Source organism: Haliaeetus albicilla, chromosome Z (genome assembly GCF_947461875.1).
Source record: "Haliaeetus albicilla chromosome Z, bHalAlb1.1, whole genome shotgun sequence".
Lineage (NCBI taxonomy): Eukaryota > Metazoa > Chordata > Aves > Accipitriformes > Accipitridae > Haliaeetus > Haliaeetus albicilla.
The window spans coordinates 19176136-19196855 of record NC_091516.1 but is presented as its reverse complement, the minus strand read 5'-3'; the positions used below and the strand labels follow the sequence as shown (position 1 = coordinate 19196855).

At 35.9% G+C, this 20720-nt stretch overlaps 1 protein-coding gene across 8 annotated transcripts in view; it reads right to left on the bottom strand.

The window, feature by feature from the left end:
- KDM4C (lysine demethylase 4C) overlaps positions 1 to 20720 on the bottom strand; it is a 272053-nt gene that overhangs the window by 21684 nt on the left and 229649 nt on the right. For all 8 annotated transcript variants that reach the window (XM_069777114.1, XM_069777116.1, XM_069777118.1 and 5 more), the window contains 2 exons: positions 8959 to 9144; positions 1839 to 2009 (listed from right to left, as the gene is read on the bottom strand). In XM_069777114.1, the coding sequence (XP_069633215.1) occupies positions 1839 to 2009; positions 8959 to 9144 (357 nt within the window). Of the gene's footprint in view, positions 1 to 1838; positions 2010 to 8958; positions 9145 to 20720 lie in introns of those variants that run through there.

The following is a 20720-nucleotide window of genomic DNA, read 5'->3' as shown; positions in this document are numbered from 1 at the left end:
GAAGCTCCTGCTATCTTTGTGAGCTAGTTGAAAAGTGAAAACAGATTAGAAAAATAAGTTCTTCAATAGGCAGCAATATTGCTTTCACACCAGATTTGATGAATAAGTCCTCCCAGCGGCACTAACACCTGATATGCACATTGCATGGATTAGCAAATTTTAGTCCAGGCAGAAGAAAAAACATTTTTTTTTCCCTTCCAGTAACTGCTGCAGGTATATTATCTAATGAAAACACAACAAGATTTCTCTAAGGAATGTGAAATTCGTTTGGTGTTTCCATCAAACAATTATATGTTGTTCATCCACTATCTGAGAAGCACTGAGGCATATCCAGACCTGATTACATTTATTCTTAGCTCCAGATCAGACTACCCCACTAGGGCGGCAAGCAGTTTCTCATCTCTGCCTTACCAGATCCTTGATGCAGGCATACATAAAAGAGGGGTTTCTAATAACAATACAGCCACATTTGCTTAATATCTTGATCATCCTAAATCAGAATGTCTTTGATCATTAATGGAGCCTTTTGGAGTGTTTTGAATTAAAGGATAAATTTTCAAAGACATGTAAGAGGGATTTGCTGACTGTCTGCTATTCAGACCAGTGGGAGGTAAACAGCTCAATCCCCATACACTGCTCTGAAATGTACCCTTTCAAATACCGTATTTTCAAAAGGCATCAGACTTTTCAATAAGAAGCATCTAAGAACAACAGTATCATTTCCACTGATGTATCTGTCAGCTAATGCTACTTCCAGGAAAACATTAGGCCTGCGGAAAACAGAACAGCTCAAAGATTTTCACGGGAGAAGAATATGGAGTACTTCTAGGGGTTGTGCCCCTTGAGCTGCACAGCGTGTATTCTTTTGCACTGCTGCACATGCCAGACTCTCCCCCTCTACATACAGAACAGGACACAGGGCTAAGTGAAACCTGGTCTTGCAACAAACAGAACTTTTGCATACCAGTGTTCACTGAAGGCTCTAACTTTCAGAGATTATTAGCAGGAGGTACACTGAAAATATCAGTTCAGCACAAAAAAAGACTCAGAGCATGAAGGTAAACAAGGATTAGAGTCATATCATGAGAAAGACATCAAGCGGCACCTGATGAACACAACGAAGGTTAATATCCAATGTATTCATTGCAAATGTGGAGGGAAACAGAATCTTTCCCCAGCTGTCTGCAAATTTTGCTCATATGTGCTAAGTGCACAACGTGGTCCTTAACAGTTCTGAGAAACACCGTAGTTTATGTAAGTGCATAATGGAAACCAAAATATCAATTGGTTTTTAGAAATGCAATAAACTACACATTCTACTCCCTGATGATATTTATCATTAATAATGTAAACTCACAAACTAAATATCAGAAGGTGTAAACAAGTTGTTAGATTCTTGAGAGCTATTCTTCCCAGTACAGCAGGATTTTTCTATTCTGCAAGGAATTTTTACAAGTTATCTCTGAGAGACACAGAAGGATATATGGAATTCCCTCTCTCATATCTTTTATTAAATACATATTTCTTAATTAAAAGATTTTCTAAGATTACTTTTGATTCATTTGATCAAATGGCAAAGACTAATTAGAACAACCAAGGTTTGGAAGCCCATTAGAAAATAATCATTCTCGGTAGCAAAAGTAACAAACACAAAATGAATATTAAGATTTTATCTCCTCAGGGTCAAAAGAAGTAGTTCAAGAGGTTCCAACTCTCTAATTTAAAAAAACTACCACAACAAACAAACCAAAAGCAAAAAACCAAAACCCCCCAAACAAACAAACAAAAAAAACAACAACAAAAAACCAGAAAGGACAGGTATCTGAGAAAGTACTTACTACAATGTCTTCAGGAAAAGTATCCAGACTGAAAGAGCCATCATCAAACATGACTTCATAGAAAAGTTGAGATGTCACTCCTATGACCCTGCAACTATAGTATCTTGTATTTCTGTGTTTTGTGATGACTGTCTGCCCAACTGTAATGGCCTTCTTACGTGCTTTAGCTCTCTTGAAAAAAGGAAGAATTTAAAAGAAAAAGTCATTTTAAAATACCAGCTTACTCGTCAGAAATTTGTCACTGTCAAAACAGAATTGATAACAGTTCACCACTCAATATAAAAACTTCAACTGCAAAATCATTCCTTCCAATCATGATCACACAAATTTGTTTTACATACAAAGTTTTTGCATTTTATGAGAAAACAAATGGCATCTGAAGAATAATAAATCACAGCACTCAAAAATATTTTTGCAACTGATGCCTTCTAACTGTTCTGCATTAGATCAATAACTCTTACACAATTAGCAATATTTGTAAATTTTATTTGTAGAATAATTTGTAGAATTTGATTGAAGAGGTAAGATGTGATGAACTCAGACTGTGGTCTTGCATTGCTTTAAATGATGGGATTTTTAAGTACTGGATTTCAGTATGAATCTACATAATTGCTTAATATTTTGCTGAATGGGACACAATAACTAAATGCATATCTAGTTCTTGTCAGAGCTGTCTACAGCAGTATATCCAAGTAACTTCTTAACCTGTACCGTGCAGCACTTTTGCTTTAAAACTTTAGACAACATTGACCACTCTTCATCAGTTATTTATGTAGTAAATCAGTAACAATAATTCTTTTTCGTTTCTCACTTTTAATTCCACAGAGCTAGTTACGTCAATCAGAAGAGTAGCAGGGTTGTTAAACTATGCAAAAATTCTACATCAATAACTGCATGATGGATTCTATAAATAAAAAGAAGCATGGAACCTTGTAAGTGAGCAAATGCTCAGAAGCTCACATGATACAGCTGTTACATCTCAGCTCCTAACTAACTTATCCTCATGAACCTTCCACTTAAAAAGTAACCCTCCTCACCAGGAAAAATAAAATCAAGAGCTTCTCATCTTAATAACACAGGGAAGGCATTTCTTTCTTATGATCCTGACTGCCTATTTGTTACCTCACAGAGGTCCATTTCCTTATGCAAAAGTGAGTTATTGTGACTTTGGCTATATCTGAACAGTTGAACTTTTGTTATAATGGAAGATGCTACTACAAGGGGCAACTACACAGATGTATACTAAGCATAAAATATTTTTTATTAGAAAAGTTTATATAAACAGCATGAAAATACTTTATTACATATGTTAAAGTAATTACTCAATTTCCTAGCACTGCTTTTCAAACCTTCAAAGATAGTGAATTCTTCAATCAATATAATAAATTTTAAAAGTGTCTGTGAAAATCCGGAAAATGCTACAGGTATAGAATTCTTAGCACTAATATCAAAGGGAGAACCAAGGACAGCATCAGTTCTTTTTGTTAGATTCCAAGCATTAATAGTAATGCCAATGCTTTTGGGGAAGAGGAAAAGCCCACCCTAAACTTGAAAACTTCTGTTTTTGCAGAGACTGTAGTCACTATCATGCCTCTTTCTTGGACCAATATCTGGGATTTAGAATTTTTAAACCTCTCTGCTCCCGCAAACTAAAGGGCAAACCAAGTACAGATATTCTGTACCATTTCTGGAGACAGTGAACTAAATCTCTGTGTGTCAGAGCTCTGCCTGACATACGCATTTGGAGGATTTAGCTGAGGTCACCTCAGATAGTAAAACCCAATGACGTGTCTAAAGCATTTTCGAGTTTACCTGGAAATAATGTTCCAAGCATACTCATAAATTTTTTAACCATTTAGATGTGTAACAAAATTGTTTCTTCCTCATTTTACCTGTCTATAGTTAGACTAAGTAGCAGAATTAACTACATAAATAACAATTTACTGGTATAATCACAGGAGTGGTAACATGTCAGTTAGCACCTTTTATCCAATCTTGAAACATATGTAAACATAAATGTTAATTTACCTTTCAATTCTTGACTTTAGTCTATTCAGTTATTTGGGGGGCGGGGGATGAAAAGTAAACTGGAGAGTATTAGTTGATTTACTTATGTGAGATAATAGAAAAAGGTTGATATTACAGAAGCCCAAGGAGAAACGGCTCTATTAAAAGGTTTAAATATTTTTAAAGCCTGAAGATGGAACTCTTCAGAGAAGAAGGAAGGGAAAGTATATTTTAAGACACAATACAGGCTTATTTAATGATAAAATTTTCAAAGAAATGTCATTGTCCATTTGAACAAATAATAAAAAACAGAAATGCTCAAGGAGAAGATCATTTTTAGTATTTTATCTTGGTAGGATTCTTGATTTATTTCTCAGAAAAAATATTGACAAACATACACTGTAATTGATTGCATGTCACAGAAAACATTTCCTGTCAGAAAATCTTAAGAATTTATGGATGTTAAGAATGTCATTTTTGATCAGAAAGGACATTTGTTATGTAAGGGAGTCTATCAGATTAAAGAAACAGCTGTGGTTGTTACCAGATTATTGAGAAAGCTGTGGTTTAAAACGCATGATTTTCTTTAACAGTACCTAAGCCAAGGATGAACTAAGATAGTGGCAGAAATACAGAAAACAACCAGATACAAAGAAAAAAAAGTTAACCTCCCGTTCTGTGTGCAAACTTCAAAAAGATAAGAGAAAAAATTACTTTCTCCTTCATTTTCTGTATGGCAGGACACAAAAATCTTGTTAAATAAAATATATAAACTGTATGTATATGAAATCATAATAACTATCATGAAATAGGCATCTGATGTATATCTAAATATCTAGAAACTTTCTCTGACTACAGTTTTTAATGGGGGATCTTCAAAATTCTGAGGCTTTTTTGATATAGGAACATAACTCTCATTTAATCATTTTAAGCCTACTCCTTGGAACTTAAATTTAGGCATAGCAATGATGCATGACATTTCAAAAATATGCCAGCTCATGATTTTTGAATAATATGTCCTTCCTAAAGGCATGCCTTAGTCTCTCTGAAATGTTAAGGAGCTGACAGTAGTTAGCAGACAGTGGCAAACAATGACATTGCATTACTCAGGTATTCAACAGAAAAAGGATCTGCAGCTTCCATTTGACAGCATCCCTTTGTTCCCTGTCTGCTACAGAGGCAAGAACTGGCTGATAATAGCAGAAGATAATTTGAAATAGCTCAAAAAGCAGCAACAGTAGGTTTTTGCAACTCCTATCTTTGCCCCTTCTAAAGACAGCCTTTCAAAATGCATGTAACTGGGGCTGCCTAGATGGCCTCTTCTGATCACGCTTTCCAAATGAAACATCACCTGTGAACATATGTTTGCCTCCAGCTAGCTTTGTCTGACCCTCAGTGCTGTCTTTGCTAACTTTGTATGGATCCTCTGGGGTTGTTTTTCCTGTTAGTATAGTTGCATACAACTTCTTTTTCTCATTTCCTTGCGTATGAAAGAGCTCTTTTAATCATAACAAATCCATCTGCAGCACCTATTCTCAACTGTACTTCCACGTGTTCTTGCAGTTTGATGACAAAAAAGTGTGAGGGATATGTTTCATGCCCAGAGACAAGCACGGTCAAAGAGGAAAAATGAAAAAAACATGACCTACTCTCTGTAAGTAGTAAATCACAGAGCCTTCCTTGCATATTGACACTCCAATTTACATAACAGAATAATATAGGCTGCAACAGGAATAACCAAAATCATTCTGTATAAAACAACTTTTCTGCTAGCAAATTTTTGTGTTATTTCCAAAGCTGTACCTTCAGCAAATATGAGGCATGCTTAGTTTTGACTCCATGGACCTCCAAAGACCAGATTTTTGAAAAGTCATATCAACATTTAAAACTCCAGTTCTTAGTATTTGTATATTTACTTCATTTGGCAGCACTATACAGATGCAAGGAGTATGCTTTGCCTTTTTACTGTCTTTTTGATGATTTTTCATCCGAAGACCTGCCAGTGTTTTCCATGGTTGACATTAAAATAGTACTCTAGGAAAAAATCCTGGAGACGATACAGAATCTGATCCCCAGAAAAAAAGACTTGTGAAAGTATATTGATGAATACTTTGGACACAATTTGCTTGAGATCAAAGCAATAAATAATTTGGATACATACTCCACCTCATCACTGCAATAAGCCCTTGCCTGAGGTGAAGAGATACACTAATACCAGTAATAATACACATTTATCTGTACATAGGTAGGTTTTTTGTTTGGTATTTTTTTTAAATTTGAAGAAAGTAGCAATCACAGTTATTCACTGAGCATTTACGCTGAATATCTAGAGCCTATATGAGTGAAAAAACATTTTTTTATTTTGCTTCCTTGAAATGAGAACCAATAGTGTCCTTGCTTGATGTACAATGTTTTCAACTGCTAAATACCAGAAGAAATTATTTTTCTTGCTGACAAGACAATCTGTTTTATTCCTGTAAAAATTTCCAGTGAGTATATTTCAGTCTGAATGATTCCTCTGTTGTGCTTTCAAGCAAAGAAGTTAAAACAACAGACAAACAAAAGAAGTTCATTAGAAGTAAGATACATTGCTATGCCTAATGGTGAAGAGCAATATAATTTCTGCATGAAGGAATAGCTAATAGCTAAGAAAAGTGTAACAAGAAAACCAATGGTGAAAAAACTTCCAAGGGCTTAAAGATGTGATTAGATTAATTATCCAAAAGACAGAGTATAAAACGAAGCATATACAAACATACGGCAATTTCCTTTGTCTCAGGAGTTAAGAATTTCACAGAAAAAAAGTTTCTTTAACAAAATATGTGATCTTTCCAAGTTTTGGCCCAATGAAAAACACAGAAGTAAAATTTTTCTTTCTCTTCTGCAAATCTGATTTTGATTTGAGCCACAGGAAATAAGTTAATAAGACAGGATTTTTTCAAAAAGGTTGTTGCTGAGTTTCAGGAAAGGATGTGATAGTCTCATTCCAAACTACTTTGAGCATCCTTCATACCACCTTTTAAATAGTAGCCACACAAAATCCTGTTTCTTTGTAGTTGGTGGTTTTTTTTTCCTTTGACACTACCTAATATAGGTCAAGAAAATCACTAAGACAAAATGGATTTTATGGGTTTCCATGTCACTTTATTACTATTGTGTTTTTTTCAGATGAGCATGTGTTTTGTTTCTTACCATTCAAAATAATAGCTATTTAATAACTTCTTTTCTTTTCCAGAGAAAGTGTACACTAAGAAAGTTGAGTGCTGAAGTCTGCAGTGTTTTATATTAGATTGAAAGTATAAATTCTGCTTAAACAACCTACCTGGTTTTCATTACTATTTTGCAGGTATTTCTATTAATAACCAACATGAACACAAATGCCAGAAAAAAGGTCTGTTTAGGACAGAAACACTGCTACATTAAGTGCTCTATAAACTTAGAAGAAATAATCTGAAACTTCAGAACATTTACCATTTAGTATCATAGAAGAGAATAAGGTGAAGAAAATCACATGCATTGTTTAACAGCATAAGGGGACTCCAGCATCAGAGACAGATATATTAGAGGAAGGTGGAAAAATTAAGGAGCTGAGGAAGTGGCTGCAATATACACATGAAGAGGGAATAACAGAAAGTATGCAGAAAGTCCTATTTGATCAGGGAATGATTTCCCAGCTACTGATGCAAATCTCACTACCTAGAGTATAAAGACTTGTCCCAAACAAATACCGGAAAATATTTGGGAAGAACAGCCCTATTTTTACTGGCCATGATTTTAACCCAGTAATTTTCAACTAATGATAATATTTTCCAAGAAAGCCAAGAAAAGTATCTTAAGTTGCCTGTACAGATAGAGGTTTAAGTTTGTTTCTTTGTTTTTCAAAACAAACTCATTTTCTTGAAAAATGTTTGAAGAAACTAAAATCACATGATGTGTACTGGTTTCACATGTTAATTCATTTTGGAAAACAAAAGTCTTTAAAAGGCTTAACAGTTCCATGGAAGTTTTAAACAGGGACACACAATTTGTTTCCCCTTTTAAGAACCACCAGCAGATTGAATACTCAGGACTGATTACTCTAGTTGGGAGGCACTACATTTTACTACACTTGAAAGAAAATCTTACTCTTCAGTAGACTTGTCATTAAGACAAAGGATTCACTCACAACTTCTTGAAAGACAGACATATATTATACAGGCATTACGTGGTTTGGGATTTTTTTTTCACTTCTAATATATAAAGGACATAGAAAGTTTGAAAATTGTGAATTCTCAACTTGACTAACTTAAGGTATTTCCTTAATAAGACTATGTGAAGTCCTTCTAGTTTGCTAGGAAACAAAACCTTCAAGATGTAGTTTTCTATGTATGGAAAAATCATAAATGGAGCCATTACAATACATAGTGTGGATCCTTTCTTCCATTTTCTCTGGAAACATACTTTAATTCTGCAATTCCATTTCTTAACAAATAAGGAAACAAATTCCTTACCATATTCCTTACCACAGTTTTAAAAGCCCAAGATAAATAGCAAGGGTTCTCTCTTAACTGAGATAGTAACAATTCATTCGAATAAAAGACATTAAACTAAATCTTCAAGTGTCTCATCTAAAATTAAAGGTTCCTCCCAGCACAGACTAGACATAAAAAGGCACAGTAATAACATGAATTTTCATGACATACCAGTGTTACTTTGCCAGATGACAGAGTAATTATAATTGGATATTTGCAAGACACTGTTTGGCTGCAGAACAAAGAACTTGCATATACACCATATCCTTCATCTCACAGTGAGTATTTGCAAGATACTGTGAGCTGGGTATTCGTAATACACTCCAGGTCAACAAAACAGAGAATTCAAAGATTTGTTCCGGCTGTCAAAACAATACATTCAGCAATGACTCTAATGCAAAAATGTGTTAGGCATATTAAGTATCGCTTCTCCCAGGTAATGGCATAAGGAAAAACCTTCAAGATGTAGTTTTCTATGTATGGAAATATCATAAATGGAGCCATTACAATACATAGTGTGGATCCTTTCTTCCATTTTCTCTGGAAACATACTTTAATTCTGCAATTCCATTTCTTAACAAATAAGGAAACAAATTCCTTACCATATTTTGGTTGATCTTGTGCCTGAAACATGTGATGTAGACAACATATGGCCAGTCATCAGGTTCCATCCGCACTCCTGCAGCATGGGCACAGGTAACATGGAAGGATGCTGGGCAGCGTCCATATGAACACTGAATGCAGGCACCAGACATTTTCTTAATTCTCTGTCTGCAGAAGATACATTTCTGTAAAGCAAAATAAACAGAATATTTACCATACCACCCCTGTGGAATGATTGCTGGAGATCACTTATTGATATGTGCCCCTCTTAAGAAAATGTAAATGTCCAGGGTGGAATGCAGTGAATATATACAAAATCTGTTCCATAATAATTCCCTAAGCAACATAACCTGCAACCTTAGATGTTAGCAACACCAGGGGAGCTTGGTATGCTGACTCTGAGAAACAATACAGAGGGTGGAGCAGAGTGGAAGCACCATGGCCAGGCTCTATGATATCCCTGCAGGGATGGGGAACTGGAACTACTGGAACAAGAATGGAAGGTCCTTGCATTGAATCTACTGAAGCAAGGAGGTGAAATATGAGGGTTCTGTCAACGCTATTGTCTTACTTCTGATTTATATCATAAGTGCCCAGTTCTGGAATAGTGACATGCTAAATCATGTTCTCTAGGTGACTGGAATAGTGACATGCTAAATCATGTTCTCTAGGTGAGATTTGCTCATTCTCATTATAATACCGAAACACACCTCCATCCCAAAAGCTACCTGCCTCCAAGGTTCAACCACCCGTCACTGAGCATGCGCTCTGAATTTTTTCTAGTGTATACCTTTAAAAGTAAAGCAAGGAGATTTTACACCAATCATAATAAAGGTATGTATGACTAGAGTCACTTAAGCTCCACCTAAAAATAAGAAAATATAAAAGGGCTTAAGAGAGGAGGAATGCTAGGGAAGATACTATCATAGACAAGTCGGGAGTACATGCTGACTTCTGGGATCAGTCGACAGGCTGAATCTCTCTTGCTCCCCATGGGGATGCCTATTGGGTAAGATTTGAACCTTCAGTTATACTGACTGCTTGCCCTGGAAACTTAGAAATCTCTAGAGAGTTTCTTCCATAATTTAGAGTGCTTGTAGTCAACAGTTATTATTTGCAAGTGCTTTGCAGACAGCGTATTTATAACTGGCAATCCAAAAGAAACTGTACTCCTGTTGCTTTAATAAACTGCTATTCATTAAAATCTAGCCGTGATAGTTCATCGAACATGACCAAACTCCTTAAGTCTGGCCATAATAGTTCATAGAATGTGACTAAATTGAAAGTACAGTGCACTATTAGTGCATCTGAAATCGTGATAGTTCAATACACTGAACACAACCAGACTTATAGCACTGAATTAGGCATCACTCAGAATCTAAGCCTAGCTGCCTCCAGCCTCTCTGATACCTGTGGACAAGCTGGAATGCAAGGGGGTTTATTTTCTGCCAAACTTCTTTACCCTTTAGTGCAAAAACCCCAACTCCATTGACTTGTAGAAGTACCTCAAGGACTGAAAAGTTATTTGTGCTTCACTGATTACATCTGATACCTTGCAATATGCATCGCAAAAGAACCAGCATTTATGAATTACAAGATAACTTAGTAATATGATAATAGATACCATTTTTGCCTTTTTTACGTTAATATGAAGATGATCTGTTCTGGTGCTATAGTAAAAAAACTGATAGATGGACAGCTATTTAAAAGTTTAATTTCAAATTCCATACACTGCTCTGAAAATTAACCTGATCCTCCTAAAAAAGGTATATCAAAAAACCTATGCACAATTCTGCAAAAAGTAACAGCAAGACTCAAAAATAAAAAGAATAGACCCACAGAAGTGTAGGGCTAGACAGGAATTCCAAATATTTAACCTAGCTCCCTACTTTGAAGCTGGACTAAATATATACTTAGACAGTCTTTGGAACATGGCTAATCTAACATGTCCATGAAACGGTTTCTACAACATCCTCAGATAACCTGTTAAAGTGGATAAATAAAGTTAGAAAATTTTTTCTTTATCTCAAGCATTTGCATAATTCTACAGCTGAAGGCTGTTCCTAAGCCCCTTTTCATTTTTTCTAGTCTGGTTTTCATTGGTTGTGTATTTAATATAATGGTGATTGAGTAGCCTGTATTTCCCCACTTCATATATTAAAACATCATGTCAACAGCCTTACCTGTGTCAAGACATACCATTTTTTTCCCTTTTGCCAAAATGGAGACCACGTCAAAATATTGTCACTATTTTGTAAGCGACTGTCCTGATTTCAGCTGGGATAGAGTTAACTGTCTTCCTAGTAGCTGGTACGGTGCTACGTTTTGAGTTCAGTATGCGAAGAATGTTGATAACCCTGATGTTTTCAGTTGTTGCTCAGTAGTGTTTAGACTATAGTCAAGGATTTTTCAGCTTCTCATGCCCAGCCAGCGAGAAAGCTGGAGGGGCACAAGAAGTCGGCACAGGACACAGCCAGGGCACCTGACCCAAAGTGGCCAACAGGGTATTCCATACCATGGGACATCATGTCTAGTATATAAACTGGGGGCAGTGGGGGATCACCAGTCCGGGACTAGCTGGGTGTTGATTGGTGGGTGGTGAGCAATTGCGTTGTGCATTATTTGTACATTCCAATCCTTTTATTATTGCTGTTGTCATTTTATTAGTGTTATCATTATCATTATTAGTTTCTTCTTTTCTGTTCTATTAAACTGTTCTTATCTCAACCCATGAGTTTTACTTCTTTTTCCCTATTTTCTCCCCCATCCCACTGGATGGGGGGGGAGTGAGTGAGCAGCTGCGTGGTGCTTAGTTGCTGGCTGGGGTTAAACCACAACAGTGACATAAGTGGCCCATATGAAACAAATGAAGGGACATGAGCTAGGTTAACTAAGTCTGGGAAATAAGCTCCATCATACTAAAAAAGACAAAGTACAAGACAACTGGTATCTTGCCACCAAAAAACCATTAACAAACATGCTAGATAGAATAATTACCTCAGTAACATCTACAGACAACTGTGTTATATCACATACAGGAACTATCTTCTGATAATTCTCATCATGGCTAACAAAAATGCAAATGTTATTGATGATCACAAAACTATCTCAGCTATTCTAAGATACAGACATTTTATTTAATGACACAAAACAGTGAATTCAGTCATTTGAAAACATATTGCTGGAATAGTGGTTACTTTCATTTGTTCTAAATTTGCTAGTCACTGATTTTGCTAAATGCCCTCTTGTCTGCCTATGGTGGGAACACGAGTAAGAATAATTTTGATTTATTTTTACTATATGGTTAATAATTCAAAATGTTTCAAATTAACTCACATCAAATTCTTCTTCCCACGTTACCAGAGAATTTTGTTCTATTGTTTATTAATTTCCATATTCTGAAGAAAATCTGCAGAAATTCTGTTATATAATTCCATAGTTTCAATGGCTTCTGGCATTCAGTTTGTGACTGAAGTAAGTGCTAGCTCATTGGTCATGCAGGGTTCTAGTTCACACATCATTCTGAATGTGACATACTCTTCAAGTTCTGCCTTTATATCCACCCTCTGAAAGCCAACAGCCTGCATGGCTTTGCACAAGCAGAAACAAAAGCAGCATCTGGTATGTGGAACTTAGTTAAAAAATTGACCTATAATTCACTAAAAGGACCAGAACTCAGCTCAGTCTGCTGTAGCAGCATCAGGTCTGAAAGACTAGTAAGAGGTAAAGATGATTTCACCATCAAAACAAATGTTCCAGAGACTTCGCTGATATGCTGATATCTCATTGTGCATTTGTATTCTCATGCATAAAGCCATTTGCAGATAAGTGAAGTGACTGTTTCTTGAGGGAGCTTAAGGATTTTTTTATATATACATATTCAGAACCAAGTAAAATTCCAGAAAGAAAATACAATTGAAATCTATTATGTGTATTGTCTAGACAGTGAGTTCATGCAAATACACAGCTCCTTTTGAATGCTTTTTCACACAGATATACACACAAATTCACTGGTCAGCTTAATGGAAGAAGACTGAAGTACAGAACACGTATGGGTTTAAAAACAAACAAACAAACAGCTTTGTGTTCTGACGAAACACTCAAAAAATGCAGTTCAAACAAAATGTAGGGAATGGAGAAAAGGGATAAAAAAGTAAAGTGCAGATAAACTAGCAGTAACTCAAGGAAGTACGTTACGCAGGAAATGCTGATCCCTTTAAATTATTGGCTGCACTTGTGCAAGGCAGCAAATATGCAAACATTACAACATGGCTGTAAGTTTCTTTGGCATCTTACTAAGGTAAGAAACTTGGGAGATGCAGAAATCTAAAACACTGCATTACATGAATAATGCTTCCCCAGAAGATGCACTTACAACTATACATATGTACAATTGTTCTATTTTAAGGCTTATCACCTTTCAGAAGTGGAGAAGCTGAGAAAAATAAGAGCAACATGAGGACAGTGAGAGATGCTGGAAGGGAAGCTGAAAGTGCAGTCAGGAAAACTGAAAATGTAGCACAGTAAGTGGGATGGCCAAATCCACAGAAATTAGAGCAGAACTTCATCCCTCCTCTAATATGTTCTAACATGAACGTATTAGACAAACTGACATATTTTAAGAAAATTTATTTTTCACAGTACTTTTCAGAGTTGCAACTTGAAAGTATTAAAAAAAAAAAAAGCTGTTGAATTACTATTGACTATATTCTTATTTCCATCATGCTAGTGTAAAATTACTGTAATACTGATGAAAAGTGAAATTACTTCATATTTACTCTTATGTAAAAGGAATACTGCTTGGCCATATGTAATTATGTGGATGAAGACTTCAAGTCACATGAAGAAAGTGAAAATACTTCCTGGGTTTTAACCATGAGATGAAACCATCTCACTGACAAATACATGGAAGGTAGCTGTTACATCAGTTAACTCCAAACACACATTAATCTTTTGTGCTACACTCTTACACTCTTCAGGTATAAAAAAGATTAAGATCAGGGAAATGAACAGGGCAAAAAAAAGTTACTGTACATGCAGGAAAAACATAATCCTATATCTCCCTGTGCTTACGGAATACCAGAAAAATTCTGAAAATCAGTCTTCTTTCAGAAAGCATGAAAAGAATCAAGGTTGACAAATAATGAAATGTCTCCTATTATTGGTAAGATGCTGTGTCCTTTGTATAAGTACAACACTGAAAGGGATGATGCAGATGTACCTCAGCTTTACAATGAGTCTCAAACTTAGGCAAGAATTTTGAAAAGTACACATATGCACAAATAAAAATCAAGCGTACAAGCAAATTCACAGTTTGCATAACTGTATCAGGCAGCATGGCCCCATTCAGAGATATGAGAAAAAGCTCCTTCATCTGTGAAAACATAAGTCAAATAGTTAATCTACCGTATTTGATTAATAAAAGCAACATACACAGAATAAAAGCAAAGCAAACTATCTGCTTTGCATAGACTTTAGGAACCTTAGCTGAGCTACATACCAAGCTGTGTATTAGATGTAAGTAGTAAATTGAACTCTGCTGTGTCTGACCCATACTGGCAATTCTTTCCCTCCCTAGCTTCTAACTAAAAATCACTGAAAGTGACCAAAGGAAAAGCGCATCAAAATTATGAGATGAGACAACAATCACCGGTTGTGAAGACTGAGATTTCACTCTCCCTGCTACCCCTCTCTGAGGTCTGACTTTCAGAAGTTTGTAAAATGAAGGAATTGTATAGAATGGAACCAATCTTGAACCACTCCTGCAGAGGATAGAATCTAAACAGCTCTCTGTCTGGATGAACCTCGTAGTTAGGTACGTAAGCTTGCTTCTTGTGAAATTAACAAGCTTGACATACTATGAACACATTTACTGAAATACAATCATGCTAATTCAATGCCCAACTGACAGTGTTGCAGTAGCCTGAAACTACAGCTGTTCCTACCAGCTAAAGCAAATTCAACAACCTAGATAGCTAGAAAGAATGTCATTTTGACTTAATGCTTGCTAGATATTAGTGCAAAGCAGAGACAATGGGGGAAGTAGCCGAGGACCAATCTTAATCAGAGATTCAGATGCAAAATGAATTGGAGAATAAATAAAATTGTTTATATAACTGGAGATTAAGAATATAGGACAGAAAAATGTAGTGCAATTTTCTAGATGGTGAAATGACCTCTTTTTGCCCCCAAAATGAAAAATAGTCTGATGCAAATGGATTTTCTAATCGTGGAATAGCTCTTTAATATTAATAGATTGCAAATATATAAACAGAATGGATTTTAAAGAACGAGTCTGAGGAAACTGGATGCCAGTGTTTTGCAGAAGAAAGCCCACTGATAGCTTTCATAATAATTTTTATGCTTCCTTATATAAAGAATTTGATATTACTTCCCTCAAAAGCAGTAATAATTACAAAACAAAATTCCAGTCCCTAACAGGATTATGAATTAAAAACAGTAACACTGCTTTCTCATGCAAAGATTTATGAAAATAAGCACAACCTGAGGTTGCAGCAGAAAGCTGAGGCTGGATTTTAGGAAACAATTTGGGAGTATTGATTTCTCCCAAAACTACTTCTATGCCTTGGCAAGAAGAATGATTTATGGGAAGAAGCTTAAAGAAGCTATTTTAAGAGAGCCTCCAAAAATTATTATATTTCCAAATACTACTAAAAATCAACCCATAAGAGCTCTTCTTCTACTGCTGCATATGGTTATTAACTACTAGTCAGTAACTGAATTGTATATTCTCATCCTCTTTTAAATATGTGGCATTTTTGGCCTTCTAGGTATCACCGGAAATAAACACTAAGACAGAGACACCATTGTAAAGTTTAGGAAATTAATGTAAAATCTTGAGGTGTTTTTTTTTTTCTTCAAGATCTGCTTTAGCACCTCTGCATTTTGTAATGAATCTGCTTTCCATCAGAATTGATAATACCAGACAAGCAATATTGCTGTGGTGTATGATCACACTCTAGATATGAAATGTTGGTCCTGCTGTGACCAACAGTAAAATACCCATAGATTTTAACAGAGCAACGATTTCACAGAGAATATTGAGAGAAGGAGCTTCATCAGCTTATCAACTGTTATAACTTGAGACATATAGTATAAAATGCACAGTGAAACTAATCTTTTCTTTCTCCAGTCCAAAGCCATAACATGGATTAGAAGTGAGAAAAGATTACAGTCTAGTCATACTGCAAAAGTTGGTAGAAAGGTACTGGCACAAAGATTTGTTAACAACACACAACACAATCAGAAGATGCATACTATGAAGACATTTGACACATTATCTGCAGATCAGTGAGCGCATGTTGTCTGCACAACCATCTTTCAGAATACAAAGTCAGCACTTAATTTTGGCAGAGAGCATAGCATGTTTCTATGGAAACGAGCTCATTACTTTTTTTCAGTTTATGTTTCCTTTTATTCCTGATTAATCTAAACAAAGCTGAATATTTCAGCTCTGAAACTAACAGACCTGAGAATCAGAACATGTGAAGAAAAAGAGTTTCTTAGATCATCTATTCCACTTCTTTGTTCAACATGTTTAGACAATTATATAAAATTAACTAATAATGTTGTTAGTTAAAGTATCAAAAGACTATTTTGCATCCCTCTGGGACTTCAAACATAACAACCAGTACCTCAGGGAGGGGGGGAAACAGTGCTTGTAGAAAATTATTTGTAATTTCCTACTACTCAGTAAGTCTGCCTATAGCATGGGGCTATGGCAAACTAAAGACGGCAGACATTATCTAGATGTAGGTGAAATTCTCTTAGTCATATATTCCAGCAGAGAAGTAAACATAACACTTATGCATCAGTAGCAATTAGAAACAGTAATCTTATTTTCTAATAACTCTGAAATAATGTAAGTTGGGGTCTATTCTCAATGAGTGAACTTGCAAGTCATGTTGTTTAATTTTGAATTAAACATGAAAAGATCTTGAAATGGCAACAAATATACATATTGTTTAATATACAGTTTTAAGAGCTGATAAAATATTATCAGGACTTGCAAAATTATGTATAAATGCAGTATACATCTACTATTTCAGTGAAACTTCTAAGGTACCAATAGCTTTTTAACTCATAGCAAATGAAAGACGAACACACAGTGTACAGTTAAAAAAAACCACTTAGCTATTCTGAAGCACAGATTGTGTGATTGTAATGAAAAAGTCCTTACACTGTAGGTTAAAAGAGAAAGAAAAACAATCATAGAAAACAAAACACTTGGTGAAGAAGTTCTTATTTTAGAAAGTGCCTGAAAAGGTTTATGTTCCTGTGATACACTATGTAATCTCCTTAACTTGTAAAAGGTGAGTGTCATGAGGCAAAAAGGAAAAAATAAAAGACTTCATTAGAGCTCCAGCTGTTGCCTGTACACCGGTAGTCACCACCGCTATACCTACAACTATGCCATATCTAGGGAAGTAAACTGCCATGTATTTATTTTCAGTATTCTTGAAGTCCTCAATATTTGTAATTAGATTTCAACACCAAGCACTGCAGTTAAGTCCCTACTCTATTTTCAGGCTACAGCAGTACCATTAGTTTTCTATGCTGTTGGAGATACCCAGAAAGCACTTGAGAGGTCTGTAATCCTACCCTAGAGATCTACTGATAAAAATACCACATACACATATCTCTACTATCTCCTCAAAGTCTTATTATCAATAAATACTAAAAGGAAAATATTCAATCACCAAGATCTCCTTCAAAAAGAAGAATCACTACATATATAATGAATATGCTGCTAGCACATAGTCACTGAACACAAGAATACCCCCCCACTTCCTTCCAGATTCATATATACCAGGTGACACTGAGAATTCAGTCATCCTAACTCTTCTTTTGCCCACTTCATATCTACCTCCCTTCTGAAATATGAATATGTAACTGTGACCCTTCACTTTGTAAGGAGACTCTCATGATTTTAGCTTAACTCTAGTTCTTATGTATTCATACATACTTTTTTCAAATGTGTTTTTATTACAGGACAAAACAAATCTTTTTGCCAATGCTTCCTCCTCTGTAGCTTTGAAATGTTGCATGTCTTCTTTTGGTTTTTTTTCCCCCATAATTTTCACCTTTTAGTTTCTTCATTGTACCATATGAACAATTAAACACACAGCCTTAAAAAGTTTAATTTTATAGAAGCATCATGCCTGTATTCAGTGCATCTTTCAGTCATCCTGGAATGAACAAGAAGAAATGGTTGATACTAGTATTGGAAGGGCAAAATTCCAGGATGATAAATATGTGAGGCTGGAATGAATCTCCTTTTCTTTGTTCTCCAGGAAGAAAACATTTTTATTAAAACTTTGCTTCGGATTTGCATAGACCAATTTGAATAGATTCACCATTTACACAAAAGCTAAAATGCCTGACAAGTTGTGAAAGGCCATTTAGGCTAAAAAGGTGATGAGGATCAGTTCGCTGCCTCACTGCTGCAGCCTCAACCAGATATGGTGGTTAGAGGTCCCAGTATTATATTGTAACTGCACTTTTTCCATTCGATTCCTATAGGCATTACTGGAAATTAAAGGCAACAGTAATCTTCAGATTCTTTTCTGCACTCCAGTCATCCAGTCACAACAACATTTCTTAGCCCAAGCACATAGTGCAGAGACAAAACAACTGCACAAAATGAGAGCTAAACTATTTCCATAGAGTCAAAGAATAATGGATGTTGGAGGGGACCTCCAGAGGTCATGTAGTCCAACACCTTGCCAAAGCAGACCTAAAGCAGACCTAAATCAGGTTGCACAAGGCCTGTCCAGCTGAGTTTTGAACATCTCCAAGGACAAAGAACCCTCAACTTTGCTGGACACCTGTTCAAGTGTTTGACTACTAGCTTTCATAGTAAGAAACCCCTTTCTTTACACAACACTGGAATTCACCATGTTCTGATTTGTGTTCTTTGCCTCTCAAGCCATCACCATGCACTTCCAGAAAGCATCCATCTCCATCTTCCCTTTATCCTCTGATTACCTAGTTATAAAAAGCAGTAAGATCTCTGCAGAAAGGTGTCTCTTTCCCAGGCTGAACAGACCCAGTTTCTTCAGTCTCTCTGCGTACATCCTGTGCTCCAGCCCTGACCATCTCAGTGGCTTTTCATTGGACCTGCTGCTGTATGTCAATAGTGGGGACACCAGGTGCAGCCTTACAAGTACCAAAGAAACGGGAAGGATGGATCAATTCCCTGGGCCTGCTATCTACAGTCTTACAAATCAAGCCCAGGATGCAGCTGGCCCTCTTTGCTGCAAGGGCATACTTCTCATTCATTTAATTTATCCACCATGATCCCCAGGTCTTTTTCTGCAAAACCAATCAAGACAAATTCTAGTGGCAGACTTTTCAGATTTCAAAAGAGACAGATCTCCAACTAAAACAGAGCATGACTACACGAAGTACTTAGAGAAGACATCTAGAATTGCTAACTCAGAAAAGTCCCTAACAGACAATGAATAGAGAACTTTAAGAGACTGCATGCCCATTTCAGGCTCCACTCCTTCACGAGCTGTCATTTCATGCAAACCACAGCTCTGAAAAGTAATATCATTATTTATACTCAATACGGAGAAGATCACTGTTTCTATATAGTTTATTTTATAATTGCTTTATAACACTTAATATGAATACATACAAACACACACAGAGAGAATTTAACATTTTAATAAGAGAGCTGTTAAAATTAGAACACTGATATGCAGCATTAAAAGGATTATATTCTTAGCAATATCCTGCAAGCAATTTACTGAAATGAAAAAATGCAAAGACAGTCTTTATCAAAACAAAGTTACCACCATATCTTATCCAATAAACTCTCTATCCTTCTGAGAATGGCTAGTTGGTAAGGTGATACCAATAAACTAAAAAGGTATTTGCATACACATGCAAAGAAAACAAAATTACTAAAGAGCCAATCATACAGCATTTAAGACATCCATGTTCAAAAGTTTAGAAAAAAGAATCTTGTAAAACTCAAACAGAAACCTCTGACAATACAAGCACACATACCAAAATTTCATTTACCTACTAGCATGACAGTAATGTGCTGCTTTCTGTCTTAGAAGATTAGAAAATGGGAATGGACTTCAGTATATGTCCTCTGGGCAAGAAGGGATCATGGCCAATTATGTAGGTGAATGCACTTTGCCCCTAGGAGGGAAAATATTGTGCTTGTGAAGTACACTGAATGAGGACACAGCTGCTTGTCAAGTTGTTCTCTGTTGAAGGGAATCTATTGTGGACAGAATACTCCATTAGAAAAGAAGGATATTTAAAACCATTCAGCGTGGTTATGCCACTGGCCAGGAACTACCTGGCACCCCTACAGTAAATCAAGCAAATGTGAGTCATGCTATTTCCAGGTGCTATGAATGGCATATAAAGAACTGAAGAAGTCATAACTGGAAATCAAGGGCTATTCCAGGGTGGAGGGGTATGGGGTATTTTTTGCTTGTTTTGGGGTTGGTTTTTGGTTGTTTGGTTGGGTTTTTTTAAAATTTTAGGAAGGAGTCAAGGCACACAGAATTTAAACATGCTCTGCATCACAGCAAGTTTTTTTTCAGTTCTGAAAAGCTTGGGGGACTGCATAGCTTACAAAGAAAAGATTATTTCTGAAGCTTTCAGCCAAAAGCCCAAATCTATTTTTTTGCAGAGTTGATGTTAACATTATACCTAACCAGAAAATAGTGTCATTTGAACAGGCAAAAGTGATAAGGCAGTACAGAAAACTTAT